The sequence below is a fragment of the Penicillium coprophilum genome (genome assembly GCF_028826855.1).
Source record: "Penicillium coprophilum strain IBT 35676 chromosome Unknown utg000001l_segment0_segment0, whole genome shotgun sequence".
In the NCBI taxonomy this organism is placed as follows: Eukaryota; Fungi; Ascomycota; class Eurotiomycetes; order Eurotiales; family Aspergillaceae; genus Penicillium; species Penicillium coprophilum.
Window position 1 is genome coordinate 322,601 of NW_026622720.1, and position 27,889 is coordinate 350,489.

The 27,889-nt window shown below is 49.2% G+C and overlaps 11 protein-coding genes across 11 annotated transcripts; 9 read left to right on the plus strand and 2 right to left on the minus strand.

Moving 5' to 3' along the window:
* Positions 1-333: 333 nt before the first annotated feature.
* On the plus strand, positions 334-3,008 carry N7500_000125 (uncharacterized protein; the record flags this gene model as incomplete). Its single annotated transcript, XM_056671271.1, has 2 exons — positions 334-501; positions 891-3,008. 2 exons carry the CDS (start codon positions 334-336, stop codon positions 3,006-3,008), a joined length of 2,286 nt encoding a protein of 761 aa, XP_056536844.1.
* Positions 3,009-3,472: 464 nt separating this feature from the next.
* On the minus strand, positions 3,473-4,808 carry N7500_000126 (protein-lysine N-methyltransferase; the record flags this gene model as incomplete). Its single annotated transcript, XM_056671272.1, has 4 exons — positions 3,473-3,594; positions 3,659-3,794; positions 3,851-4,405; positions 4,575-4,808. 4 exons carry the CDS (start codon positions 4,806-4,808, stop codon positions 3,473-3,475), a joined length of 1,047 nt encoding a protein of 348 aa, XP_056536845.1.
* A 277-nt stretch (positions 4,809-5,085) lies between these two features.
* On the plus strand, positions 5,086-5,768 carry N7500_000127 (40S ribosomal protein eS24; the record flags this gene model as incomplete). The annotated part of the gene is made up of 3 exons (XM_056671273.1): positions 5,086-5,162; positions 5,364-5,611; positions 5,692-5,768. 3 exons carry the CDS (start codon positions 5,086-5,088, stop codon positions 5,766-5,768), a joined length of 402 nt encoding a protein of 133 aa, XP_056536846.1.
* Positions 5,769-9,029: 3,261 nt separating this feature from the next.
* Positions 9,030-10,572, minus strand: N7500_000128 (uncharacterized protein; the record flags this gene model as incomplete). Its single annotated transcript, XM_056671274.1, has 4 exons — positions 9,030-9,377; positions 9,413-10,201; positions 10,262-10,369; positions 10,417-10,572. The coding sequence occupies 4 exons, from the start codon at positions 10,570-10,572 to the stop codon at positions 9,030-9,032; spliced, it is 1,401 nt and encodes a 466-aa protein (XP_056536847.1).
* A 2,454-nt stretch (positions 10,573-13,026) lies between these two features.
* Positions 13,027-14,523, plus strand: N7500_000129 (PPIL4 family peptidylprolyl isomerase; the record flags this gene model as incomplete). Its single annotated transcript, XM_056671275.1, has 4 exons — positions 13,027-13,106; positions 13,180-13,880; positions 13,934-14,130; positions 14,182-14,523. The coding sequence occupies 4 exons, from the start codon at positions 13,027-13,029 to the stop codon at positions 14,521-14,523; spliced, it is 1,320 nt and encodes a 439-aa protein (XP_056536848.1).
* Positions 14,524-14,966: 443 nt separating this feature from the next.
* N7500_000130 (UDP-N-acetylglucosamine diphosphorylase) lies at positions 14,967-16,602 on the plus strand (the record flags this gene model as incomplete). Its single annotated transcript, XM_056671276.1, has 3 exons — positions 14,967-15,680; positions 15,749-16,483; positions 16,531-16,602. The coding sequence occupies 3 exons, from the start codon at positions 14,967-14,969 to the stop codon at positions 16,600-16,602; spliced, it is 1,521 nt and encodes a 506-aa protein (XP_056536849.1).
* A 491-nt stretch (positions 16,603-17,093) lies between these two features.
* Positions 17,094-18,420, plus strand: gisB (putative zinc knuckle nucleic acid binding protein; the record flags this gene model as incomplete). The annotated part of the gene is made up of 7 exons (XM_056671277.1): positions 17,094-17,123; positions 17,371-17,437; positions 17,489-17,524; positions 17,593-17,604; positions 17,660-17,701; positions 17,758-17,876; positions 17,941-18,420. Coding segments are annotated over 7 exons (786 nt in total), but the record flags the coding sequence as incomplete, so codon positions are not given.
* A 752-nt stretch (positions 18,421-19,172) lies between these two features.
* Positions 19,173-20,489, plus strand: N7500_000132 (recombinase DMC1; the record flags this gene model as incomplete). The annotated part of the gene is made up of 5 exons (XM_056671278.1): positions 19,173-19,214; positions 19,289-19,381; positions 19,464-19,663; positions 19,726-20,233; positions 20,286-20,489. 5 exons carry the CDS (start codon positions 19,173-19,175, stop codon positions 20,487-20,489), a joined length of 1,047 nt encoding a protein of 348 aa, XP_056536851.1.
* Positions 20,490-20,876: 387 nt separating this feature from the next.
* On the plus strand, positions 20,877-21,862 carry N7500_000133 (putative ribosomal small subunit assembly protein; the record flags this gene model as incomplete). Its single annotated transcript, XM_056671279.1, has 2 exons — positions 20,877-21,794; positions 21,854-21,862. The coding sequence occupies 2 exons, from the start codon at positions 20,877-20,879 to the stop codon at positions 21,860-21,862; spliced, it is 927 nt and encodes a 308-aa protein (XP_056536852.1).
* Positions 21,863-22,622: 760 nt separating this feature from the next.
* Positions 22,623-23,606, plus strand: N7500_000134 (general transcription factor IIH subunit TFB6 family; the record flags this gene model as incomplete). The annotated part of the gene is made up of 2 exons (XM_056671280.1): positions 22,623-23,013; positions 23,140-23,606. 2 exons carry the CDS (start codon positions 22,623-22,625, stop codon positions 23,604-23,606), a joined length of 858 nt encoding a protein of 285 aa, XP_056536853.1.
* A 2,853-nt stretch (positions 23,607-26,459) lies between these two features.
* Positions 26,460-27,800, plus strand: N7500_000135 (RNA-binding protein; the record flags this gene model as incomplete). Its single annotated transcript, XM_056671281.1, has 3 exons — positions 26,460-26,755; positions 26,812-26,955; positions 27,014-27,800. The coding sequence occupies 3 exons, from the start codon at positions 26,460-26,462 to the stop codon at positions 27,798-27,800; spliced, it is 1,227 nt and encodes a 408-aa protein (XP_056536854.1).
* Positions 27,801-27,889: the final 89 nt, after the last annotated feature.

A 27,889-nucleotide genomic window follows, 5' to 3' on the forward strand; every position in this document is an offset into this window, starting at 1 on the left:
TTTTGAGTTCAATAGTACCTTAAACTATTATTATAACATCCTATCAAGTCCTTGCCTACATGCAGGTACGGAATACTAGTAGCATGTACAATACTTATATGTGACGTCATTGTGTATATAATGGCGGTGAGCCAGGGCAATATCAAAGCGGTAAGACACGAACTCCTGGAGGCTTATCTCATCTCGGCTGAGTTCGGTATCTCCGCTTTCTGAAATCGAATATGAAATCGAATATCGAATGGACTGATAATCTGTGATACCTCGAAGCTGCAAGTTTTCTGATGATCAGGCCTCTCCACTAACTCAGCTCCTCCCAAAGGGGCCACATTCTTAATGGATTCACTACATAGCTTCGAGGATCTCAGCATTCCTACCCACTCAAGGGCTACCACCACCCTACGCTGCTGCTGTGGCCGCAATGACTGTGCTTTACTCGAGCATAACAACGTAGCTCTCGAGGGCCTGGAAAAAGATCTAGAGACTGCTGCTAGGCTAGGTCAGGTACGTTCCGTTTCCAATATTAGCTGCCCGATGTTTGCTGTTGGTTGGGTATAAAAACGCCAAGCTGTTTCCTAGGCTGGCTGAATCATGCATGTATGATACATCAGTTCTATCATTCTTCACGAAACACTTTGTATCTGATTGCTTTCTTTTTCCTCTTCACCCTTTCATCTATTACTCGGATTACTCCGAATACATTCTGCATACCTTAAGTGCAGACCCCACACCAGTTTGAAATCAGACTTTATGATCTTACATTCTAATGGCTTCCCTCCGATCACGGTCTCCCATTCTGTCGCACTGTTTTGGTGTTCGTCATGGCTACCTTTCAAGATTATACTGCCAAGGCAGCATGTTTTGAGGCATCATCACTGACTTTTGCTCTACAGGCCTTGCTCCACCGCCATGAAAGCTATATGGCCGAAGCGGAAGAGGACCGCCATCGTTTGGTCGGCAGCATTGATGATCTAGAACGCCAAAAGCAGCAAGTTCAAGTTGAAAATGCGCGCATTGTCGAAGAGAATCGCAATTTGTTGGAGCAACTTGACAGCTTGAATCAAGCAGTCACTGAATCTGACAATCATGTCAAGTCTTTAACAAGGACTTTAGAAAATACAGAGTTCGAGTTGCGAAGATTGACAATGGCTGCAACACGTGCCGCAGAGCTCGAGGTGCAACTAGCTCTCATGGAGACAGAGCAGTCTAAACTCCAAGAAAGCCTTGTGTCAGCACATGAAGACGAGAAATCAGCTGTCCAACGGTGGAGACAGGCAGAGAGTACCCTGCGAGACCTTCATGATCAAGTCGACCGCATCGAGAAAGAGGCACGCGAGGAGAGGGATCGACATGCAGAGCTGGTCCAACGCATGGAGCGCAAGAGAGCCGTGGAGCGCGAGCTGGACAACGCAGCGGGGCGTCTCAAGGGCGCGGCTGCCGCCTCTGAACTCAATCGCAACGCCGGTGGGACCAATGTGGTCTCTCGTTTCGTCAAGGATATCTTGCAAGACAACGCCAATCTGCAAGTTGGGATAATGGAGCTACGCGACATGCTTCAGAGCTCGAATGAAGAGGTGCAGAATTTACGAGAACAGGTTATATCTCATCAGCCGCTGGCCGGTGTCGATACGGAGGACAGTGTACATCCAAGGCCTTCCACCACGCTGAGCGAGGAGCTGCAATCGAAGGAAGAACGACGCGTTTCTCAGGAGCTCCACATCCATCATCATTATCACACTCCACCTCCAACCACAGCTACGAAGAAAGAGAAAGGCACGCTTAACCGTCGCGTGAAGAAACGTCGGCCTGCTCTTGGCAGCCCGGTAATAATGCACTCTGCGACGCGGGCACATTCGCCTCGGAGAGCTCTTCATCGCTCTCAGTCATCTGGATCCTCCATGTCAACCATTCTGTCACAGACCTCTGTATCCATTCCACCTCATTCGTCTTCCCGCCGCTGGTCCTTACAATCGCATGCTCCGGACTCGCTGGCAAGCTCTCCTCGGTCCGCGTTCCGGACTTCGTCGATATTTGATCGTGTTGAACGTGGTGCTGATTTCTCTGAGCCTACCAGCCCTGAAAGCACCGTGTTCTCCTCGCCTTTGATGCAAGCACGGAACCTGAAGGGCCTCGATATGCCATTTCGACCAATCGGTGGCTTTGATAGCCACGAAGCGCCCGATGACCTATCCGCATTTGAGGATGATTTCTACGGCCGCCAAGACTTCTCGAACACTGGTGATAATGTCACAAGGGAGCCTATCCCTGAAGAATCCGAACCGTCTCCATCGGTAGCATACTTCCCGCCTTTGGCTGAGCCACTAACGACCACTCAAGATAACGTTTTTACCATGCATGTACAGCCTTCATCCTTGCGCCGGTCTTCTTCCCATGATAGCTTGCTCTCCGTCTCTATTGCTGGAATGGACATTCATACGCCCACCACTCGCCACAAGCAAATGGGCGACTGGCATCCCGGCATGCGGATTCCTCGGCGTATCTTGTCGCCCAGTGTCGAATTGGTGTCAACCCCTCCAGTGATCTCATCTCTGGCCATTACAGCCGATCGCGCAAAGAGCTCAGAGCACACATCCCAGTCATTGCTTGCTTCCATGGCTGCGGCAAAACCCACCAAGTCTGACACCGCATCTATTATATCCACAGACAGTACCAGCACCGGTTCAACTGCAACCCTTGGATCTCGCAAAACCACGACATTGAGTCGCCGCGTGGGAGGATGGGTCCTAGGCCGCTGGGGCATGGCACCTGTCCCAACCGATAGTGACTCGCAAGGTCCGACAGATTCGCCGACTACCTCGGTGGCATCGTCACCTTCTATATCTGCACCCAATCCCCCTGACCCGCTAGCTCTCCGCTTCAGATACCCAGGCGTGAATCAGAAGGGTCCGATCATGGGTCTGCGGCCTCCGCCTCCTGCTCCCATTTCCATTCATGCACACAGCATAGACGAAGACCTGCTGCGAGAGAGCCTAGCCGAAGAGACTGGCTAGAATCCTTGTGGTATAGTTATATGCACATACATTGTTCTTTAGCGCCTACACTCGTTTAATCTTGCATTTATCATTCCTCTTCTTTCACTTTTGCATTCTACTCTCACGGTTTGGTTGTTGCATTTCTTGAATTCCTGGTTTGGAATGGCGCGAGTTGCGATGATACCCATGCTTCATCTTTGATTTTCTAGACTCTTCTAGATGAAGCACTCTTTGGTTCTTTTCACGTTGTATGTTTTACGCGATAGGATCTTTTGGCTTACACTTCACTTCATTGAGTACCTCAATACCATTGGAGTTTACCCGTCAACATGGTCGAGTTGAACAATTTTGCATAGAGTTCCCTCGGGGGCTACTTATATACTGTAGCAACAATTTTCACTACCTTTGGCATCATTTGCATGATATCACATTCTCTATTCATACTCATTACCTCGTGAATTTACCGCAGCCTGAATGGCTGCTCATTGCGTCCGCAAAATCCGATACGTGCGGATTGGAATGCTGGTCGAATGGAAGAAACCCGTCTGGTCTTCTGAGGGTGTTGATTCGAATGGGAGGGTTTCAACAGCGAATGAATTGGTTTCTGTGGATGTTTAGCACTGCATAAGACATGACCATCGGCGTCGGGTATAGAACTGAAGACTCACCACAGGCGTTTAAGAACGTGCGGAAAGTATCCTCATTGCGCAGGGTCGCAGCAATGATAAATTGTTGAATGTGATAGTTCTCGAAAAGATCCCGCACGGTAGACAGGAGCAAGGGAACAAGGTCGGTATCGTAGATCTACATGTAGACATGTAAGCACGAAGTCCAAGTAAACAGCCCATAGATATACCTACCAGATCAGCACCGAGAGCGACATCAAACCTCAGCCCTGTCCCCTCCTCACCCTCATCAGAGCCCAATCCAGCAAGATCTCCCTCCTTCACTAATGGGTTCCCCCACTCCCAAACAGCAGGATAAATAGGAATGGACTCCAGTCCATTCAAATTATGTCTGACACAGTCGCGAATATTATCAATAAGCGCCGGCTCGCGATCAGTAACAACAACAGAGCGCACACCAAGATGGCGTGCACAAACAAGTGACAAAAATCCCGTGCCAGCGCCCAACTCGATAACTCGTTTACCGCGCACAAGAGCCTCGCCGGCGCCGGACGCCAAGAACGAACCGAGATGCAAAGCTGCCTCCCATGTCCGATTGCCGGTAGTTCCAGCGGACAGGATCAGGCCGCGGGATTCGGAGGTCGTGACAGTGCGCTCTGAAGAGGTCCCCGCGCTGGATGTTGGCGCTGTGTACTTGACCAAGGATAGCTGCTGCGCTTGCTGCAGAGCTGAGGGTTTCGGCTGCGAGACTAATGTGCTCCAGCTTTCCATGAGATCGTCGTTGATCTCCTGTGTTCAAGGGTGAGAGGAAGAGTTAGATATACGTTAAATCAAGTAGTATAGAAGTGTATTCTGCATTGGTGTGTGGATGTATAAGGGTGTACAAAAGGAAAAAAATATGGGAAATGAAAAATGAAAGATGAAGAATGAGAGCGTTTAAACAGGTGGGTTGGCCTACATCCTCCTCAGGGTTTGTGATTGATTCCTCGATGCGTGAGAGAATCTGTTTCAGCACTCGGCTTCGGTAACTGTCTGGTGGGATGGGGAAGACAGCATTTTCGTTGAACATGCGCTCATACAAGGCTGCTTGCACGGCTGGCTGAATCAGTACATGGCCTGGTGGGAGGGCCAAGTTCTGGAGCTCAACCAGCTGGAAATATTGTGCAGCTAATTTATCAATAGAGTCGGTCATGATTGCTGAACATAGTAAGGAATTTGATATTGCAGATCAATACGGCGGATATCATTGGAGCTCCGGCGAACAAGGTGAATGAGTCAGGAATGAGATAAGCAAGGGCTGAGCAACACAACATGCCTCAGGCACAAGGTATTCTTAGTCATCCAGCCTGAGGCATACAGCTCAAATAGGCTAGCGTCTACCCTAGCCGAGCCCACACCACACGAAAATTGAAAGTTCGACATCCTCAGTGACCCCGTCGACACTTCCTCCATCCAACGCACACACCAAAATGGCCGACACTCCCGTCACTCTGCGGACTCGCAAGTTCATCCGCAACCCTCTGCTTGCCCGCAAGCAGATGGTCGTGTAAGAACCCCTGATTTTCCCCCTCGTTTTGGATCTGTGTGTGGGAAATGCATCGCAGGCGCGCAACATGGAAATTCGACAACCACCCAGCATAAAAGAGAAAGAGAAAGAGCAATACAATCGGAACCATCGCAACACACACAGAAACAAGCACCGAATCATCAGAAAACCCCGATCTGACATCTTTTCGCGAATATCTAGGGACGTCCTCCACCCCAACCGCCCCAACGTCTCCAAGGACGAGCTCCGTGAGAAGCTGGCCGATCTGTACAAGTCCAACAAGGACCAGGTCTCCGTCTTCGGTTTCCGCACACAGTACGGTGGTGGTAAGAGCACCGGCTTCGCTCTGGTCTACGACTCCTCCGAGGCCCTCAAGAAGTTCGAGCCCCACTACCGTCTCGTTCGCATTGGTGCCGCCAGCAAGATCGAGAAGGCTTCCCGCCAGCAGCGTATGTTCCTCTCGTCCCAACGATTATCAATCGCAAATCATGAATGCTGTTCATCTTTGCTAACCCCCTTTCCTCTACAGGCAAGCAACGGAAGAACCGCTCCAAGAAGTTCCGCGGTATCGCCAAGGTCAAGGGCCCCAAGAAGAACAAGGATTAAACGCCTCATCTGTAACTATTCGCACGATACAACATGGACCGATGATGCGGCATGGCGCGATGGGAAAGATTATGGCGGTGACGGCTTTGGCTCTGGAGTTACCCACCTGGATTTGGCTTGTCTGGACCCAGGTGCGGTCGGTCGTGTGTGGGGGGGGGTGGTTTATCTTCCTTTTCAGCGAACATCAGACTAAAACCCAAAATGATGCCCGTTGATTGGTGAAGATCGTGGACGGATACTCTTTTTCTTCCTGTGCTTGTTGGAGCTGATGATTCCCAAGAAAAAAAAAGACCTGGCGATCCCCATGGAAATTTTAAAACAGGGCGTCAGTGTTGTGGTTCTTTGGTGTATGTTTTTTTTGGGGAGGGGGATCATCAGTCTCGTATGAAGACGGCCGGGATTATGAGAATCCGGGCTTCGGCTGTTTGCCCGGGATGAAATTACATTTTACTTGTTTCTCTTCACCTGGTGTGACGGTCCTGTAGAATGTACTTGTACGATTGTACACTGGTACAACCATGTCTGGATCCGGCGTAGTTGGATCTGGAGCCTGTAGACTGACGACCCTCGGCGTAGTCTAGGCTCAGTCTTTATCAAGCGCCCCTCCACGCTCTATACTTCTAAAGCGGAGTACTCCTAATGCTATACTCCAACGTCACCGTACAACAGGAACACGTCCAGTCAATTGATGTTACGATTAACCCTCTTCCCTATGTCAGAAAGTCTAGTATATAGTGAGGCGTGTTGACGGTGATCTTGATTTACTGTAATGTTTCACGTCCAGTTGATCCAACTATACCACTATACCCATACATAGAGCCAAAAAAACCAATCTGATACTCCCAAAACCTCTGTCACAGCCGAATGATCCCCCGTTCGTACAGATATTTTCTAGAGCGAGGAGAAGAATCAACCTTTTCAACCCCGGGACCAAGAACCATGCGCCAAGCCAACAGATACCCAACGACATTCCACGCCACCTCTTCTCTTCTATACGAGAAGACAGGGGCATGTAGTCCTGAGCATCTTCACATTGCCTGTTCCATTCAATGCTCAATTCATCCACCCATGCATTATATAACACTGACACAGAGGTCGGGAACAAAACGAGTTCTCCATCTGACTCGGTGTATGCTGCCTCGCCTTCCCTAATATAATCAACAGCTCGCCAGAGGAAGTCGGTTCCTTACTCTTGAAATATGGGGTAGTGTCAGAATGAGGAGGGTGGCTCAGGCTTGGGAGAGGAGGCTCTATCTCAACTGTCAAATCACCGGGCTCGATTGTAATTCTGAGTACGAAATCAAATGTGCTTTTGATGACTGTCGTTCGATTGGATTCGGTGCATGGTTCCTCGGTAAACGAGTGCCATCTATCACCTAGGTTCTTGTGATATATCGCTGGGATTGTAATTGGCGGGCCAGTGCAGCATACGATTTAGGTCCGAAGATTCGTAATATCTCGTTAGGAACTATGGTAGAGCAAGGAAACAGGGCTATTCGAAAGAACCACTCATCACCGTGATGTGAGCAATTGGCCCTCATTCTCGGAAAACAGAAATTGTCCGAGATGCATGCTAAGGAAGTAGAAGTAACGTTTTGTGTTTCTAAATAAAAGTCGGAAAATGTACAAAGCACTGGGTTACGTAGGCCGAAAGGTAAGCCCTAAGGCGATGAAACCCTAATTCAAAGACTCATACTATACCGGTTGGATGTGCAGCTAATAATCGCCCGAGCAATCCAACACTGACTTGTGATTCTTGCACTGCTTCGTTCATATATGTAGATCAAGCTAAGCAAAAGATGCAATGCCTGCTTCTATTACAACGATCGAAACCCTCTACAGCCAAAGCAGGTCAAAGCGAATCAGTCACTCCATCCTAGTATAGTCACTACATCCTAGTATTGAAAAATCATAAGCCAATGTATGATGCAGGAACCAACTTCCCAAACTAGTCCATCACCTCTAACCTGACAAACCCTCGGAGCAATAGAACCAAGCCGGAAGGGGCTGTGTAAGTAAATTCCCTCGGGTTGGATCGCCTGTACGATGGACAGCAGATTACACAACCTGGAGCATATTCCCTTTCTCAAATATTCTATTCTCAATTGGATCTCATTACCCCATATGGAGATACCGCATTTCAATTCCACGTGGACTTGTTCCATCGGGAAACTGGTCTTCTGATTGGATATGCAGATACATATCTGCTACCGTAGGATTCCTGGCATCCAAGTACCCAGAGACATCCATGGCAGGGTTGTATACGGCGTGGCGGGCTGGATCCTTGTATCACTGCATCCTAGTTCGGGGCGGGAGTCAGACATCCGGCGATGTACAGATTTGTGTGCTACTTTCTGGTTGATTTGGAAGGATCCCTGATGTTGGGCGGGAGTGCAGGGCACATGGTTAGCCGTAATCTATGTTTGTGACTATTGAGGGTGGATAGGGTACATAGGGATGGGGTTTATTGTATGTATTGTGCTCTTGGTGGGTACGTCGTTGAACTGGGAGAGTTGGATTAGGATATAGATCCTCGAGTGAAGGCACATGGATTATATGTAGGTTGTTAAAGACATTACTTTCAGATAGGCCGTACAGGGCAAATGACGAGCCTGCCACGCTTTCGGGAAATAGAAGACAGAAGACTCGAGTTAACAAGTTCTCCCAGATCATTTGTCTCATGGTGCCGAGACACAGATACCACATATCACAGGCAAACCGAATAATCTCTCATAGTAACAATAGAAACCAATACATTCCACCACCTCAAGGTTGAAAACGCATGGGATAAAAAAAGCACGTATTTGAAACAGACATAGAACCACAGATATAAATCATTGCATAAAGCCACACTGGGGTATTAGGGAGAAATCTCGACGGATGGATGTGACAAGATAGGCACAATCCTCATCATAGTCCATTAGATATCTTTTCTCTTTTGGATGAGCATAAGCAGACAGAAAAAGATGAACGAGCAATAAACCCAAACAGTACCTAATGAATAACGAAAACACCAAAAACAAACAGAACTAGAAACAGACATGAGAAAGACATTACATGGGTAGAACAATGGCAGATGTAAACAGCCTTGATATGGGTATCTCTTTTGTGTATCTTGTGGGAAAGAAAGAAACCAAGCAAGAGACCAACCAGGAAAAAAAAGCGAGAACGAAGACCAAAGAATCAAACCCCAAGAATCCGATGAGATAGATAAACGCCTCGTGTTCGATACAATAACATCAAGAAAGACCGAAGGTCAACTCAATACGCCCCTTGATGTCCCAAGGACGAAATGGGAGGACGATGCAAACTATCAACCGAACGCCCATAATCAGACAAGTTATCAGGCAAGAATCCATACGGCAAACCAACCGCCGAGTCTGCATGTCGAACACGCGTATAGGGCAACCCATTCACAAGCGTCGGTGCTGAACAGCGCACATCCGCCTCGGCAATACCCCTGGATCGCCTGCGGTCACTGCCGGAATAACCATACACATCGGGTGCACAATCAGAAGCCAAGGTGAGCAGACGCTGTCCGGCGCCGCTGTCGCGCGAGAAGTTGCGTCCTAGACGTGTATCGGACGTGTTGTACTCGCCTAGGGTGCTCTCTATCGTGTCCAGAGCTGGGTAAGGGGGTTTACAGCGGAGGAGGCCATAGAGGATGAGGACGATGGAGGAAGAGGAGAGGAATCATCTGTTGTGGCCATGGGGATGTAACCGAAGACGAGGTTGTGTGTTCCATCGTCAGAATCATTTGACTTGACACGTGCTGAGGGATTGATGTTGTAGAGACCGTTGCTTGGGACGGTGGACATGGCCACTGTGCGGCCGTCTGGGGAAGCTGCATACCGCGAGTTCCAGGTCTGGCCCTTTGCATCAGTGGCTAGGGTCATATTTGAGAGGCCATCTGGGAGAGTAGAGAGGTTGATGTTGGACTGGGGCTGGGGTTGGCTTCGGCAGGTTGGAGGTGTTGGGAGAGTGCGGTCTACTGCGTCGGGGTAGGACGTTGCCATTGCTCCTGTTGACTGGGGCATTTCGGTGGACATGCCTTGACCTGAGAGGACAAAACCGTATGCAGCTTGGTTCACGTTGCTGTTTGGTTCTTCGAAGAACTCGCCGTTGGGTCTACCGTTAAGATCCCAAGTACGGTTGCTCCATGTGGTACCATAGTCGAGCATTGCTCCCGGAGTGCTGGATAGCATGTATCCTGGTGATGTCTGTCCATGATAGTTGACTGAATGGTCGTCATAGGAGTGATCCATGTCGATGGGTTGCCGTGAGAAGTTGGATTGAATATCCAGTTCGTACTCTCCTCGCTGGTATGGAGCCCGCATTTGAGGGGATCCCATAAAGATTGACTTCCCTTGACCCTTGTTTGCATAGAGCCTAGCTGCTTCTCTAGCAGCGTCCTCGGGAGCCAAAGAGTTGACCTATGTGGCAAAGGAGCTAGGTTAGTTATGACTCCTCGTGGATATGGGATTCAGGCTTACTCTTATGTATTGACATTCAGTAGCTCCAACACTACGGCAGCTGGAGCAAGCTAGGCCAGTGTTGAGATCTCCGTTGCACTTGATTTTTCTCTTCCGGCATCGATTGCACTAGCGGAGGTTAGAAATTGAAGATCAAGATGGACAGAGGCACTTACTGCAACTAGAGCCCGTTTCCTCTGCTTCCGTGGCTTGTCATCTCGCTCTACAAGATTGCGCTCCTGCTTAGCCACACGCATCGATCGAGCCATAGAGATGGTTGAATTATGCCGGGCTTGGTCTAGTTCAGAGAGGTTGGTGTAGGTGTGATCCATGATGCAAAGCACAAGCACCCGGATAGATTCACTGCTCAGTGAAGAGATCCCAAAGGAACTGTGAATGCCTCTAAGTTGATGAGAAGAAAAAAGTAGAAAATGTAGGATGTTTCTGGGAAATAGGGCTAGATTTAAGCCATGTTTTGGTAACAATCGGTGTGGTTGATTGCCTTCTGTTTTTTTTTTTTTAAACATATAAAATTATAGGCATGCGATATTTTTTGCCCCCTACTTTTTCTATTTATTATTATAATTCTATACTGTGTTTAGATCTAGGGAAGAGAGACGACATACACAGTACATCAACTAAAAGTACCCTAGACCTAGCTTTCCTTTCTTTTGGGGAATCTTTTTCTTAGCTCTCTATTTTTCCGCTTAGGAAATTATATGCACAGTTCCGTCTAGATTTCCCCATATATAAGACAGAGAATGCAATTTGAAAGAGGTTTCACAAGGTAACGTCACACGGATAGCCATGACGAGAACAGAGAGAAGTGTTTCAGCTCTTTTTCTTTTTTTTTGTCTGGAAGAGGAAACAGTATAGGTCAAGGAACTTGGTGTATCTCAAGATCTTCCACATATATTTATATATATATTTAAAAGAAAAACGGGCAACCGCCAAGCTACTGTTTGCAGAAACATCATCCGGGGAGTATCCGTAAATGTTTGCTCGATAGTTCTGTATAGCTGCAGGTCAAAATAGTCCGGAAATCGTTATGAACTCGGTGTCGAGGGTTATCTTGCAAACGCACGGTCTAGAGAGAAAAAAAGAAAAAAGAAAACAAACTGTCTCAGGCTTCAAATGTCTCAATAGAGAAAGAGAAGGGAAAAAAAAAAGAAAATATATTCCCTGACACCTGTCACTTTGACAAGCGCACGAGTTGACTTCCCCCAGCCAAGCGCGCTCTAGAAAAACGCTGATCGACGACATGGGTGTTGAGCGTTCTTTAGCGCTTCCGGTACGCAACTAGATCGAAATGGAAGGGAAAAAAAAAAAAAAAAAAAAGGTGGTTTAAAAAAAGCAAATCAAAGTCCATAAAATGAGGAAGGGATATAGCACTTTACCTATGGTGTCATTCATGGATCTCGATCACAATCGACGCTAGAAGCTAAAAGGGGGCAAATTGAGAGGCGACCGAGATGCATGAACTTCTGGGATACTTGCAAGGTTCACACATTGCTGGGAGCTAAAGTGGAGAGTTGGTTTCGAGTTACATTATTGCAAAGAATTGAGGGAGTTCATCCGGATTATAGTGATAGTGACTTCTCCAATTTCTTGCATCTTAAGACATCCAAAATCAGGATACGAGGGAGATGGGAGAAAACTCAGGGAAACCAAAGCAGTGGGCCAAGGCAATCGCCTGGGTTTCAAATACAAATCTAGACCCTGGAGTCTCTACTCCCTAGCAAGTATTTAGATAAGTTGTAGTTCAAGGTTTGACGATGCACGACATCCGGGGGAAGTAGGAAGAATCAGGAGAAACAAAAAGAGCCCTAACGCCAGCTGACTCTTGAGTTGACTCGCCAGGAACACATGTTGGGATTGAGACTGGCTTTTGTTGCAGACGATACGGTGGAGGCAACCCCCCCTGCTGACCGGATCAAGAGAAGTCAAGCAAGCCTAGGATCATCCCCCCTTCCCCCACGTGTGTGGCTCTTTTCCAAAAAGCTGTGGTGATGATACCCGTTGGATTTTACTGCAGGAGGCCGGCCGTTTCCCCTTCTCAACGTTTCTGCTGTGGAACGGCTCACGGGGGAAAGATGTCCAAGCAAAAGGAGGACCGTGTACTTCCCGTAGAAGACATGGGGAGAAAGTCGAAACGGTACAACAGGGTGACTCAAGGATTAGCCAGTGAGAACAAGAGATGCTTCTTTTGGCTGGGGCTGCTGCTGCATGAGGGATATAAGCACACAAACAGTTCAAACCTGGAATCCCAGGGTCGATCAAGGCCCTTAATAAGATCCGCTGCACGTCGATCTCAAAAGCGTAAGGTTATGTATCCAACGGGGACATTCGGAAGATATGCCGCTCGATTGACAAGCATCGTTGCACAAGTCTCCCGGGTCGATCATCCGGCAGAGCCCTAGAGCTGTTGTGCATGTACCCAGTAGGAAAAATCTTTTTAATTTAATTAGTAGAAAATATAGAGAGAGAGAGAGAGAGAGAGAGAGAGAGAGAGTGTGTGTGTGTGTGTGTGTGTGTGAGAGAGAGAGAGAGAAGAAAAACAAGAGGCTCAGTTCTCTCCGGTTGGGGATCCCCGCGGGCGGTCATTGGTCGAAGCTCCTGCATTTCGCATTTCTCGGACTTAACTCTTGTCTCTATCTATCTGTCTCTCTCAGGTCTCTCTCTCTCTCTCCTATCTACTACCAATCTCTACCAACATCCTATTACCAGAGCTTGCCCAAGGTCCAAGCGCCTAATTTTGTGTCTTTTGCGCGACCCGATTCCCCGCCATGAGCGCGCTTTTAGAGACCTCCCTGGGCGATATCGTAATTGACCTGTTGGTCGATGATGCACCCAAGGCGTGTGACAAGTGAGTGGCTCCGTTCCTTGGCTTTCCCCAGTTTGCTGAAACCTGAAACTAAGCTCGTTTTATGTGCTTTTAGCTTCCTGAAGCTATGCAAGCTCAAGTACTACAATTTCTCGCCCATCCACAGTGTCCAAAAGAATTTTACCTTCCAGACCGGCGACCCTCTCGGCCCTGACGCACCCGAAAGTGATGGAGGATCCTCAGTATGGGGTCTGCTTGACGGACCGTCAAAACGCACATTTCCACTCCAGGTGTCACGCAAGTTGAAACATTTGGAACGCGGCACGGTGAGCATGGCGACGGTACCGTCCAAAAACGACCCCGATCAGCGGATAGCCGCCAGTCAATTCATCATTACACTTGGAGACAATCTGGATTATTTAGATGGCAAGGCTGTGATCTTCGGCAAGGTCGTCGAGGGCTTTGATGTTCTGGAGAAAATCAATGACTCTTTTATTGATGACCGAGGTCGACCGCTGAAGGATATTCGCATTCGTCACACCACTGTTCTTGACGATCCCTTCGATGACCCGCCAAATTTAGTTGAACCACCTGAGAGCCCGCTGCCCTCCAAAGCTCAACTGGCCACGGTCAGAATCGCGGACGATGAGGATTTGGATGATGATATGGATGAAGAGGCTATGGACAAGCTCCGTCGTGAGCGCGAGGCTCGCGCGCAGGCGCTCACATTGGAAATGGTGGGAGATCTGCCGTTCGCCGACGTCAAGCCACCAGAGAATATTCTTTTTGTCTGCAAGCTCAACCCGGTCACACAAGGTTTGTCGTATCCCCCCCCACGGAAGTGTGAGATCGGTGCTAACCAATGCTAGATGAGGATCTGAATCTGATTTTCAGCCGCTTTGGAACGATCTTGTCTTGCGAGGTCATTCGGGACAAGCGTACCGGCGACAGTTTACAATATGCCTTTATTGAATTCGAAGAACAGAAGGACTGTGAGCAGGCCTATTTCAAGATGCAGGGTGTCTTGATCGACGACCACCGGATACATGTGGATTTTTCACAGAGTGTAAGAGCTCCTCACCACCATTGCCTACACCAATATGCTAATACATCCTAGGTATCTAAATTATCGGAAAGCTGGCGCAATTCCACCGTCACCAAGCGCCGACAGAGAGGTGGATTTGGCGGTGTTGAAGATCTTGAAGCGAAACGCCAGTACCGAGAGCTGGACGACGCTCCTGTTGACGAGGATGATGCTCGGTACGGTATGATGTTTGACAAGAAGAAAAGGGGTGCAGCCCCTCCGTCCCGCGAGGCTCCGCGGGGGGCTCCATCAGATCGTGCTCGCGTTCGAGATCGAAGAAGTCGAAGCCCCCGAGATAGAGATCGATACCGGCGATACAGTCGGAGTCGGAGTCCACGACGAGATTCACGGAAAGAAGGCCGTTACCGACGATAGTCCACAGCATGTATTCAAATATCCCCTACCCCCTATTCTAAAATAAATATAGGATTTGAACATATCCACTAGAACTTCGCCCCGTCGCAACCCGTAGCAACCCGTGGCAGGCCAAGGCCCCGCTATGACTAGCGCAATAAATTCCAGTGGGCAGGTCTCAGATGGCGCTCGCTAGCCACTTTCTTGTATGGACAGATCATTATTACTCGCCTCTGCAGATCCCTAAAAATAAACTGGAGCCCGCTAGGTTCCAAATAGTGTGAGATATATTAAACTGAAGCAGCTTTTACCGTGTGTTTCCAAGATTTATTAAGCTACTTATTCAGCTTGAGCTTCACCCCACGTTTTTCATTCTTCTATTTACTTTTCTCTCCTTCTCTCTCTCTCTCTATCCATACTTTCTGCCAGCTCTTTTCTCTTCTTTTTCTTCTCAAATATTCAATATGGCAAATGTAATCAAAGATGCTGTCTCCAATGTTCTTGGAAAACTCCAGGGCACCCCTCAAGAGGTTCCCCGTGAACCATCAGTGGAGGAGTTCCAAACACTACAAAAGAAATACACAGACGCTGGACAAGGCCATGTCTTTGCCTTTGTCGACGAATTGACCACCGTCGAGAAATCACAGCTCTTCCACCAGCTGTCCAACTTTGACCCCACTCGGATCAACGAGCTGGCCGACAAAGCCCTCAACCCTCCCCCAGCCCCAGAGGGAACCGCGACCCTCGAGCCCCTCCCCGAAGTCGCCACAGCCTCCATCCTTGACTCCGACCCCTCAGATATCCAGAAATGGTACGAAGCCGGCCTGAAGGAGGTGGCAGCAAACAAGGTGGCCGTGGTCTTAATGGCTGGTGGGCAAGGTACCCGGCTTGGCAGTTCTGCGCCCAAGGGCTGCTTTGACATTGGCCTGTTGAGCGAGAAATCGCTCTTCCAGCTGCAGGCTCAGCGTATTGCCAAGCTGCAGTCTCTCATCGGTGGTAAGGACGTCGTCATCCCCTGGTACGTCATGACCAGTGGGCCTACACGCAAACCCACGGAGGAGTTCTTTGAGAAGAACAACTACTTTGGTCTCGACAAGAGCAATATTATGATCTTCGAGCAGGGCGTTCTGCCTTGTATCTCCAATGATGGCAAGATTCTGCTCGAGAGCAAGGGCAAGGTATGGTGATATATATACGGGCGTAGCTCAAACACGTATAGGACGAGATTTGTTAACCCTGAATATAGGTTGCCGTGGCTCCCGATGGCAACGGTGGTATCTACCAGGGACTCGTGGTCTCCGGTGTGCGGGAGGACATGCGCCGCCGTGGTATTGAGCACATCCACCTCTACGGAGTGGACAACTGCCTTGTCAAGGTAGCCGACCCGGTATTCATTGGCTTTGCAGCCTCGAAGAACGTCGACATCGCGACCAAGGTGGTGCGCAAGCGCAATGCCACCGAGTCCGTAGGCCTGATCCTGTTGAAGAACGGCAAGCCCGACGTGGTCGAGTACTCTGAGATTGACAAGGAGACTGCCGAGGCCAAGGACCCTAAACAGCCCGATGTCCTCAAGTACCGTGCTGCCAACATTGTCAACCACTACTACTCCTTCCGGTTCCTCGAGTCGATCGAGAACTGGGCTCATCAGCTGCCCCACCACGTGGCGCGCAAGAAGATCGCCTGTGTCGATACCGAGACTGGTAACCTTGTCAAGCCCGAGAAGCCTAACGGCATCAAACTAGAGCAGTTCGTCTTCGACGTGTTCCCCATGACACCGCTGGAGAAGTTTGCCACCCTTGAGGTGCACCGTCACGACGAGTTCTCACCTCTGAAGAATGCCCGCGGCACTGGTGAGGATGACCCTGATACCAGCCGTGCAGATATCATGGCCCAAGGCCAGCGGTGGGTTGAGGCTGCTGGTGGTATTGTTATTACCGATGGCGAGGCCGTTGGCGTTGAGGTTTCTCCTTTGATCAGCTATGTATGTCTTCTCTATCTCATCTCTGGGTTCTTAACTAACATTCACAGGGCGGTGAAAACCTGGAATTCCTCAAGGGACGGGAAATTAAGGCACCGGCTATTCTGGAGCGGGAAGAGTAGATTAGATGGACTAACCAGTCGGATCTCACGGAGATCTCTTTGGAACGAAGAAATGAATTGCATTGTGACCCTTTTGGGAGAATGGATTTGTAGGAATGTAGGGGGTAAGGAATTCTTCAGTATTTCTATACATACTGTACCTAGTTGTTCTACCCAGTACGGAGCACTATACTCAGTACTATACTCAGTACTATATAACATCAAATATACAGTAAACGCCTTACGCAATACGGAAAGGTCCGGGAGCTAAAGTCGGAGTTTCACTCTTTTCCACTTTTCCTCTTCTTGCATTCTCTGAAATCGAAGTTGGAGCTGTTGAGGTTATTGAAGTTGTTGAGAGTGTAAGTTGCTCTCTCTTTCTTTTTTTCGTTCTTTTTTTTTTTTCTGTGTGGTTTTCCCCTCGTGTCCCCCTTTTTTTTCTCAAGTAGGCTGTCAGAACGTGCCTTTTCTCCATTCTCAAAAAGCTGACCAAAAGTTGACCAAGGATAGATTTTGACGATTTGAAGAGAGTTACTGTGAGGGTGAGTGAAGGTGTTTCGCCGTTCGAGCTCGCGCTCTGCCCCGCCGATCTACGCCTTCCCCCTCTTTCGCTTGAAATTTTTGAGATCGCAATTGTGCTGTGCTCGGACAATCTCGGATATATACACGGAGCTGCCTTGATACACATGACGCATGATCACTGCACAATTCGATAATTCCGGAAATGGAGGGGGAAGACGCGGCTATATCGAGCTAAAATCATAACGGCCTCGGGCTGACTTGCGATAGATTACCGCCAGAATGATGTTGTCTCGTCGCGCATGCTACAAGTGTGGCACTATTGGCCACTACGCTGGTTAGTTTAGGAAGCTTTGGTATATTTGGGGTTAAACTAATTCCTCACTAGAGGTCTGCTCCTCCACTGAGCGTCTCTGCTACAATTGTGCGTGAATCCCTCCCCGAGAGCTCATACTCTGATGTCACTGGATGCTAATTTATCTCATCTCGCAGGCAAGCAGCCCGGTATGGTCGATCACGAGTCATAACACTCAAAACAAGCTTCTAAGTTATCATTTAGGCCACGAGTCGAGCGCCTGCCCTCTGCCCCGTACCACCGAGAGTAAGCGATCACCCAATGTCAACCCCCACCATGCCAGGTTGCTAACAACTATCCAGCCAAGCAGTGCTACAACTGCCAGGGTCTCGGCCACGTCCAGGCTGATTGCCCTACCCTGCGCCTGAACGGCGGTGCCAACGGCCGCTGCTACAACTGCAGCCAGCCCGGTCACCTTGCCGTAAGTTCCAACCTTCGAGTGTAGGTCTTGAACCTTCAAAGCAGTTACTAAAACCCCATTACAGCGCAACTGCACCAACCCCACTGCTCCCGGAGCTGGTGCTCCTACCGGTCCCGCTGCTGGCCGCGGCGCCGGTGGTGCTCGCGGTGGTTTCCAGGGTGGATTCCGCGGTGGATTCAGCGGATACCCCCGTGCCGCTACCTGCTACAAGTGTGGTGGTCCCAACCACTTCGCTCGTGACTGCCAGGCTCAAGCCATGAAGTGCTACGCCTGCGGTAAGCTCGGCCATATCTCGCGTGAGTGCACCGCACCCAACGGTGGTCCCCTCAGCTCCGCCGGTAAGGTCTGCTATAAGTGCGCCCAGGCCGGCCACATCTCCCGCGACTGCCCTACCAACGAGGGTGCCGCTGCTCCTGCCGCTCCCGCTGAGGCTGTCCCTGTTGCCGCTGCCCCCGTTGTGGCTGCTCCTGCTGTCGTCGCTGTTGAGACTGCCACCGAGGCCAACACTGTCCCTGCTGCGGCTCCTACTACTGCTGTCGCTTAAGTGTGTTTGGCCCTTTCTCTCCACCGTGCATTCGCCATTGGAGGAATGCTTGGAGTTCCTTTTCTTCCTTGATTCTGTATTACGGTCACTTTTCCCTAAACCTCTCCACCATCTCTTCCTTTGCATATATTTAAATCACACCCTTTGTTTTTGGGATCAGGTCTGGTTCTGGACCTGAAAAAAAACAACAGCCTTTGATTTCCCTTATTTCCCCCTTTTGGAACTTGTTCTTTTTTTTACTTATTTTTTTATCCCTATCATGTATACGACGAACAAACAGAAAAAGTTCTTTTTGGTTTTGTTTTTCGCGGAGTCACCCTCGACTTGACTTCTCAAGTCTTACTACTGGCGTCTATTCTCATGGATTATCTTTCTTGGTTTTCGATCGACTCTTGGTTGCGGTTTTCCCGAATGGGGCCAAAGAGAGAACGAGGAGATGAAGTGTGGCAATGAGAGGATCTGTTGAAGCTGAGGGGAATTGGATTCGGGCCGTTGCAACTGTGGAAAGAAAGAGGACTTCCAGATGGGAAGAGTCCTGAGAACATTTCGAGCTAAAAAAAGAAATATCTCAATTCTCTTGTTTCTTGTAATGTATAGATATTGCCTTGGAAGGTTGGTGTGCTCAGTGCTAAGTAGCTGAAACCCGTGACCTTGAAACATTCAGGTCGAGTCCCTCTTCGCATCTCTTGTTCACTCAACACTTGACCCCATCAGTCATCTTCACATAGCCATCTCCAATTGACCCGGCCAAGATGCCGGGCTCGGTTGCAAGTGATGGATTCGATGACGACGAGGTACAATAAACCCCAATCTCCACGCACGTCTTGGAACTGCCAATCTAACCAGAGCAACCATTTTACAATTGCAGAGCTTCATTCTGGACATCGATGGTATCCAGGCCCATGGAATTGGTGCAGCTGACATCACCAAGCTGAAGGCCAATGGGTTTTATACTGTTGCTGTCAGTGCCTTAACCCTAACCACCTCGTTTTCAGATAGTCCAACTTTTTGCCATCCTCCAACAAACCTAACCATTGATTCAGTCCGTTCACGGCGCCACCCGAAAGACTCTCCTCAAAATCAAAGGATTCAGCGAAGTCAAGGTCGAGAAAGTCAAAGAGGCAATTCAGAAATGCCTTCCCACAGCCTCGGGTTTCATCACAGCAATGGAACTCCACCACCAACGCAAGAAAGTCGTCCGTATCTCCACCGGCAGCAAGCAATTTGACTCAATTCTCAACGGGTGAGTGCACAATTAGACCCAGTCCTAAAGCCACTAGCCAATCCCATCTAACACCACACCAGCGGCTTCCAAAGCATGAGCATCAGCGAAGTGTTCGGCGAATTCCGCTGTGGCAAAACACAACTCTCGCACACGATGTCCGTAGTCGCCCAATTACCCAAAGAAGCAGGCGGGGCAGCTGGCAGAGTTGCCTACATCGACACAGAGGGCACGTTCCGACCCGAGCGTATTGCTCAAATCGCTGAACGGTTCGGAATGGACCCCGACACGGCGCAGGAGAATATTTCCTATGCGCGCGCGCTGAATAGCGAGCACCAGTTCGAGCTGCTGAATACACTTGCTCAAGCATTTGCGGGTGGTGAGTATCGATTGCTTGTTATTGATAGTATTATGAACTGTTTCCGGGTTGATTATTGTGGGCGCGGGGAGTTGGCGGATCGGCAGCAGAAGTTGAATCAGTTCTTGATGAAGCTGGCGCATATGGCTGAAGGTAAGAGGTGTTGTTCTGTCCTTTTCATGGCTGTTTGGCTGATTCTGCAACTGGCAGAGTTTAATGTTTGTGTCTTGATGGTGAGTGAGAGCTTCTGTGTTTCGAGGTGTTAGGGCTCACGTTTCGGTACAGACAAACCAAGTCCAGAGTGACCCTGGTGCCAATGCTCTATTCGCTGGAGCTGATGGTCGTAAGCCGGTTGGTGGTCATGTCCTTGCTCATGCTTCCACTACTCGTGTGCTCCTTCGGAAAGGGCGTGGGGAGGAGCGAGTTGCGAAGATACAGGACTCCCCTGGTGGGTACTCCGATATTTCCCTGGCTTTGATATTGCTTTAACTCCTCTTCAGACTGCGCTGAGCGTGAGGCAATCTATGTCATTACCAATGGAGGGATCAATGATCCAGACAAGACTTGAAGGTGGTGTGCTCCGAGGCGATCTACCGATGTCGAGGGAAATGCTCTGCAGTCACGATTTTCATGATGTATCAGGTTTTATGCTGCGGCCATCTTATACCATTATTCAACTCATATCATAAATAATAGGTTAAAATACCAAAGAGTTCAAGTTATATTCATGTCGATGTAGTTGAAGCCCTAAAAGTGGAGGTTCACCGCCCACTCCGCCGCTCCGACACCCCGGCAAAATTCTGTGCCAAGAGCAAATCTGCAGAAAAAGTTCAGCTCAATCAACGCAACAATCCGGCAATCAAACCTCCAACCAAAATGAAGGGCGAATCCGTGCAGGTGGAAGGGTACATTACCCTACCAGTGCAGCTCCCAACAACCCCTCTCTTCCCCCAACCCGCAACACACTACCTCTACCTCCGACCACACGAGCCCCGAATCCCAGACCCAGATTCCACCCGCTCCCTCTTCATCGTCAACGTCCCAATCGACACCACAGAAGCACACCTCCGCCACCTCTTCGGCACACAACTCGCCGCAGGCCGCGTGGAAAGAGTTCAATTTGAAGATGTGCAGACCAAAAAGCGCGCCGCGGCAACAACGACAGAAACCAACCTAACTCAATCCAAAAAGAAGCGCAAGCGCGTAACTGCCGACGACTTCGAACGCCACCTAGACGATATCACCCTCCCATCAACCTGGGACCGCAAACTCCACAAGAGCGGCGGCCATGCAGTCGTCATCTTCGCCGACAAGCCCAGCATGGAAACCAGTCTGAAAGCCGCCACCAAGGCCGCCAAGCGCGGCACCACTATCGTCTGGGGCGAAGGCCTACCTACCGACCGTATCCCGGTTCTCGGACTGAACCGATACGTCGCGCACGAGCGCATGCAGTTCCCCGATCGGGGGACATTGCTGCGGGCGGTGAATGAGTTTATGACCACGTTCACGCAGGTGGCTGAGGCGCGCAAGCGCGAGGATCACAAGCGTCTTGCTGTACCCGACGAGGACGGATTCGTTACTGTTTCGCATGGACCGAAGTTGAATTCTGTGGCGAGGGAGGACGAGATGAGGGAGCTTGTTGAGAAGCAGAAGAAGAAGGGTGAGGGACTTGAGGACTTTTATCGGTTCCAGTCTAGGGAGAAGAGGAAGGAGAGACAGAATCAGTTGCTTAGGCGCTTTGATGAGGATAAGAAGAAGTTGGCGGAGATTAAGGCTCGGAAGGGCAAGATTCGAGTAAGTTTCCTCTCTCTTTCGGTTGGACTTTGGGACTGGTGGACTGACTCTTTACACAGCCTGAGTGATCTGGTGCATGATAGCATGGCGTTCTGGGTGTCTTTTTCGATGGCAGGATAAAAGGTTCGAGGTGTCCTATGTACATGTGAGTATTTGTTTTTGCGTTTGTTCTTTTCGTTCTTGTTCGCTCCGAGGATGAACACGCTGGGGCCATAGTAGCGAAACGCGCTTTGCCCGCTGTTATGCCATGACTGCAAACACCAGCATATCTATATCTTCTCGCCTTCTGAACTGGAGTTTATGCCTTGTCGGGATTTATTGTGGTTCTTGGTGTGACATGTGCTAATGGTTGTGAAAATAGGTTCGATACATACATGTTATCTCAATATCAATATTTTATGATCCAATTATATATACATATGTAGTTCAAGTCTGTATCATAGATGGTCAACCCGTTGTCTCTAATTCCGGATCTCCCGCACAGACCAACGCTTGGCGTCACCATCCCACCTCTGGAGAGACGGTACGTCTTACTATGGATGGGATTGATAGCTCTGCCAGAGTATAGAAGTATTCGAAAATATCGGAGACCAATCGCAACCATTGGCTGTATCATGTGATATTCACTCTCGGCTAAATTCCATTCTCCGAGCCTGAAGTAGAAGCTTCAGATGACACACGATATATCTTGAAAGAACAGCCATATCTTGCTGGCATACAGCACATTTTTGGAACATTTGTTGTTCCTCTGTTGTATCAAACCCTCATACAACCGGATAGTTTGATCACTGGACACGCATTCTATCTCTATCAAGAACAAATCACAAAATGTCCCCCGCCTCAATCCAAAATGATCAAGATACCGATTCCGACGGCGACGTCGAGTTCGAAGATGTCCCAATCTCTCTCCCAGCCAGATCCAGAAATAGGCAAGACACAGGAATTCAGATAGACATTCCCTCACGGCAACCACAATGGAGCCCAACTCTATCACTTCCGCAACAGCGCAGCCAACCTATCTCCTCCGGTTCCGAGGAAGAAATCCAGCTCCGAGGCCAAATCAGTACGGGGATAGAGAGAGTCACGTATCGCAAAATGAAATCCGACATGGGCATGGATGCACCGAACACACCCGTTTCCGAACGCAGATATGAGAGCTTCAAAGAGCTCGCTGCAGAGGTGGAAGGTCTTATTGATATGCTTTGGGCGTCGGCAACACGTGAGTTTTTATCTTCTACATGACGATGTAGCAGTGAGAACAGTATTGCTATATACTATCTTTACTATCTTCGTTTTCTCATCTCCTTCATCCATATGCATACTACATTCTAACTCACTCCTCCAGCGGCAATCCAAACCGAAGCCCTCATAACCCTAGCAGGCCTAACCCAGACCTCTCTCCCAGCCTTTCCTTTCGACGCCCCGCCAACCCTGCACATCCTCCACAAGTTTGATTGTGTCTTTGCAGCGCTATGTACAGGCACGCACCCACTCACTGGCGCCGTTTTACCCGGCGCCCAGCTGGGCCAGTCACTTGCGACGGAGACGCAGAAAGTGCGGATCCGGAGTTTGGCGGAGAGGACGAGATATGAAGTTTTTTCATGTTTGGCCAAGTCGAGTGAGAGAGTTAATGCTGGTGATGGTAATGGTCATGGTTATGGTGATGGAGATGGTGATGAGGAGGATAGTGGCGACGAGGTGGATGAGCCATGGATGTTAGAGGCTACGAGGGTTTACGAGAAGAGTCTTATGTTGCTTGCAGAGCAAGATCCTGATGTGGAAGGGGGAATGGACGAGTTTAACTGTTTGTAGTATTATAACTATCTTGTTGCCTGCTGGATTTATTTTATGCCCCATGAAGTGTGCCTGTTCAATAAAGAAATATATTTTTAGAACAGATCTCTTGCAATTACGTCGGTGCAATATACGAGACGCTCAGGCCACACACAAAGTGACCTCAGTTCTGGAGAAAGAAAAGTCCCACTCCAGTTTGCATTACATAGATATTATCCATTGCACTACATCCAAGATCTCAATATTCTAGAAACTTCTAGCTTTTATGGAGAAAAAAAAATGCCAGTGGGGTGCAGGGGCAAAAAAAAAGAGAAGATTATTCTGATACCATGCCAACTTGAATCAAGTAATGAAGTATACAGTAAGCGTTCCCGTACGTGGAATTCAGGTATCAGTCACAATCAGGGCTGAGACTCTCGTTGGTTCGAAGCAAGTGAACTAAGTGGATGTGAGCCCTGAAAGTGGGGGGGGCCATCGGGGCCAACTAGCCTGGGGCTGCGCAGCTCGGGGCTGCAATGACCAGTAGGATGTGCGAGGGTCATTTAGTGTATGCCTTGTATACTTGAATATGCTTTGACTTGTTTCGCCAGAACTTAGAACAGAGTGTGTGTTATGATAGGGTACATATGTACATCTGTGTGGGTGATATTTCCGATGGGAAGGTCTGTTTTCGATGGTTCGTGTATGTGGGTATGTTGAGATGATATAGAAGAGAGTGTTGAATAGTCCACATAGGTTAATTAGGGTTCGACCTTAAAGTACTCATACGACCATGTCTCAATATGCAAGGGTTGGATTAGCTTATTTCCCTTAGAATATCCCTTGCACATACCCCCTTCCATATCAAAAATAAGAAAGTGTGAACGCGTACCGCGTAGAGGGAAATAAAAGAAAATCTCTTCCAATACGAGCGGCCCCCCAAGTCCGGCCAATAACAGAAAACCGTATAAGAAGCCTTCCATGGTTCTCATGGAGCCCTTTTTTTCCTTCCTTTTTTTCTTTGGAATTTACCGGACAGGCGCGGCTTCTGGAGGAACAAAAAGGCGCTTGGGATGTCCTTGCAGCTTAGGGTACAGGACATGGATTAGAGAACCTTGCTTCGAGAAGATGAGCTGACAATATCAGCTGTCGGAGGATACGTGCTTGTATGGAAAGAGAATTACCGTATGGAGATGGTTCTACGGTTCCATGGTTCTCATCTCACCAACTTTCTACAAAATCAAAAATGTTGAACGTACATGAACATTTATACACAATTAGACAGAGTAGATCTTGTCTACAACGCCTTTTCACGTATAATATGAGATATCAAATGATGTGAAGACCCAACAAGTACTCCGTACCTGATGCCGGGGTTAGGCGAATAAGAAGATTACCTCAGCAGATGACGATGAGCCGACGGGATTTGACAAGTCACATTGCGAGGATGGCCACAGGTCCTTGCAGATTTCATGCATTGGGGCTTTCTGCCCCTTGTTCTGTCAATGAAATTGGCTCGGATTTTGTTCGGATGCTTCTTTTGTTTGTTTTTTTTTTTCTCTGGTTTTTTTTGTATCGAGTTGAGAATATGAAAGACGAAAAGAAGGCTGGGGTTGATGGATTACTTTGGTAGACCTCGGGTCATAGGCTATGATGTATCAAGTTCAATGATCCCGGCTTCCCGGGATCCTGGAACGATGAAGAATCTCAGCCCCGCATGATATCAATCATGCAGCGTTGACAGGAATCTGGGGAGTAGATAGAAGATGTTTATATGTATATATATATATATGTTGATAGGTTTTATATAGGTCCAAGCTTTAATAGGCAAGGCTGCCAGTGTATCTTATATAGAGTTTTATACATCTATTCAATACAGTAATGTATACTGTGTAATACAGATACCATACCTCGACTCACGTAATGCGTTTTTCCCACTTCCCCCCTCTTCATCTTCCTTCTTTTTCTTCTTTTTTCCCCCTCCTACCTTCCCCTCCCTTTTTCTTATTGTTCGAAGATCTTTTCAATTTTCTGTTTGGGAGTTCTGCTCTTGCCGATTACTCTTTTTTTCGCCTCGCGCATTGCCAGTGTTTTCCCAGGTTTTACTCTAGGTGAGTCTTTGGAGCCTTCGAACTATGCCTCTTCCCAGCGCAAGCGATCGCAAGCCTTTTTTTTTTTTTTTTTTTTTTGCAAGGGTGATTCGCCTGTTCAACTTCGCCTTGACCTCTTCGGGACAGCTTATCTACCGGCATGCTCAAACTCCCAATCGAATATGAGGAACTGGTCAGATCTGACCTGGATCGCCTGTGTTGGATTTACGAGGGTGGACGGTCGCATACGGACATCAAACCGGAATGACGGAAACGGTCGAACCTTGATGATTGCCTAGCATCCGAGTGGAATCAAGTCTATTTTCGTCTTGCGCACCCCCATTTTCGTCCTGGGGATTGTTCGTCTTCGGCCAATCCGCCCTCCAATCTACCATGTTATTGAGATGCTGCCCGAAGCACTGGTCTTGGCGATTTTTTGGCACCACTTTTTTTTGAGGCTCAGAATTCATATATGCGCCTGAAGAAATCACCTGCAAAATGCTGACTACTCGCCATCTCTTTTTTTCCTGCATCTTTTTTTTCCCACTAGCATTGCTTGCTTGCTTGCTTTGTTTGAGTTTCACTTCATTTTCTTTGCGCATGTCCAGATCTTTCTGAATTTAAGTGAAAATTGATATGATCTAACTTAATATCTTGAGCAGCCTTTCACGTCCGTCTCTTTGCTTGGCTTCGTTACGACTTGATCTTACGCCGGTCTTTCTTTAACGACTCCACGAAGTTCTAGTCGCTCAGCCATCTTATATTCTTACGTCGACTTTCCGGACTTTGATTCTTTGCAACCATGTCTTACAACAACGGCTACGAAAACTTCCCCCAGCAGGACCCTGCCGCCGCTGGCGCCCCGGCTCCCGTTGATACCAACATGACCGGCCAGGTCGACCCCTCCGCCGCTCAGTTCCAGGGTCCCCCTCCTGGTGAGCCTAACTCGGCCCCCGTCCCCCAGCAGGGTGCCGATGGCAAGACCACCCTCTGGATGGGTGAGCTCGAGCCCTGGATTGATGAGAACTTCATCCGCAACCTTTGGTTCCAGATGGGCGAGCAGGTCAACGTGAAGATGATCCGTGACAAGTTCTCTGGGTAAGACTCTGTAATCGTCATTCAATTTCCAAAATTGTTTCTAATGTGGGTAGTAGGAGCAATGCTGGATACTGCTTCGTCGATTTCGCTTCCCCTGCCGCCGCTGCCAAGGCCCTTTCTCTGAACGGCACCCCTATGCCCAACACCAACCGGGTCTTCAAGCTCAACTGGGCTACCGGCGGCGGTCTCGCTGATCGCAGGTAAGCGAGCATCTTATTCGTTGGTTCCCTCCCGGCCCTATAACTGACTTCGTCCCAGCCGTGATGACCGTGGCCCCGAGTACTCCATCTTCGTTGGTGACCTCGGCCCCGAGGTGAACGAATATGTCCTCGTTTCTCTCTTCCAGAGCCGCTTCCCCTCTTGCAAGTCTGCTAAGATCATGACCGATCCTATCAGTGGCATGTCCCGCGGCTACGGCTTCGTTCGCTTCTCCGACGAGAACGACCAGCAGCGTGCTCTCACCGAGATGCAGGGTGTTTACTGTGGCAACCGTCCCATGCGTATCTCCACCGCTACCCCCAAGAACAAGGGTCCCGGTGTGGGTGGTAACGGCGGTGCTGCCATGGGTATGCCCGGTCCCGCTGGCATGTACCCTCCCATGGGTGGCCCTCCCATGCCCTTCTACGGTGCTCCCCAGCCCATGAACCAGTTCACAGACCCCAACAACACCACCGTCTTCGTCGGTGGTCTGTCTGGCTACGTCACCGAGGATGAGCTCCGCTCTTTCTTCCAGGGCTTTGGAGAAATCACCTATGTCAAGATTCCCCCTGGAAAGGGCTGTGGCTTCGTCCAGTTCGTCCAGCGCCACGCCGCTGAGATGGCCATCAACCAGATGCAGGGCTACCCCATCGGTAACTCCCGCGTGCGTCTGAGCTGGGGCCGCTCCCAGAACAACTCCGGCCCCGCCGGCAGCCCCTACCGCCCTGCTCCCCCGCCGCCTCCCATGTACCCCTCCATGGGTATGCCCCCGGCCCACCAGTATGGCGGGTTTGCCCCCATGAAGGTGAGCGATCACCCTGGCAGCCCGATCCCGGATCAAATGTGAAACAGGCGGTCGGCTGACACACTCTTCCAGTAAGCGTTTCCCTTTGATTGAAAGCACCAGCAGGAGTTATTTGTGTCATTTCAATGATG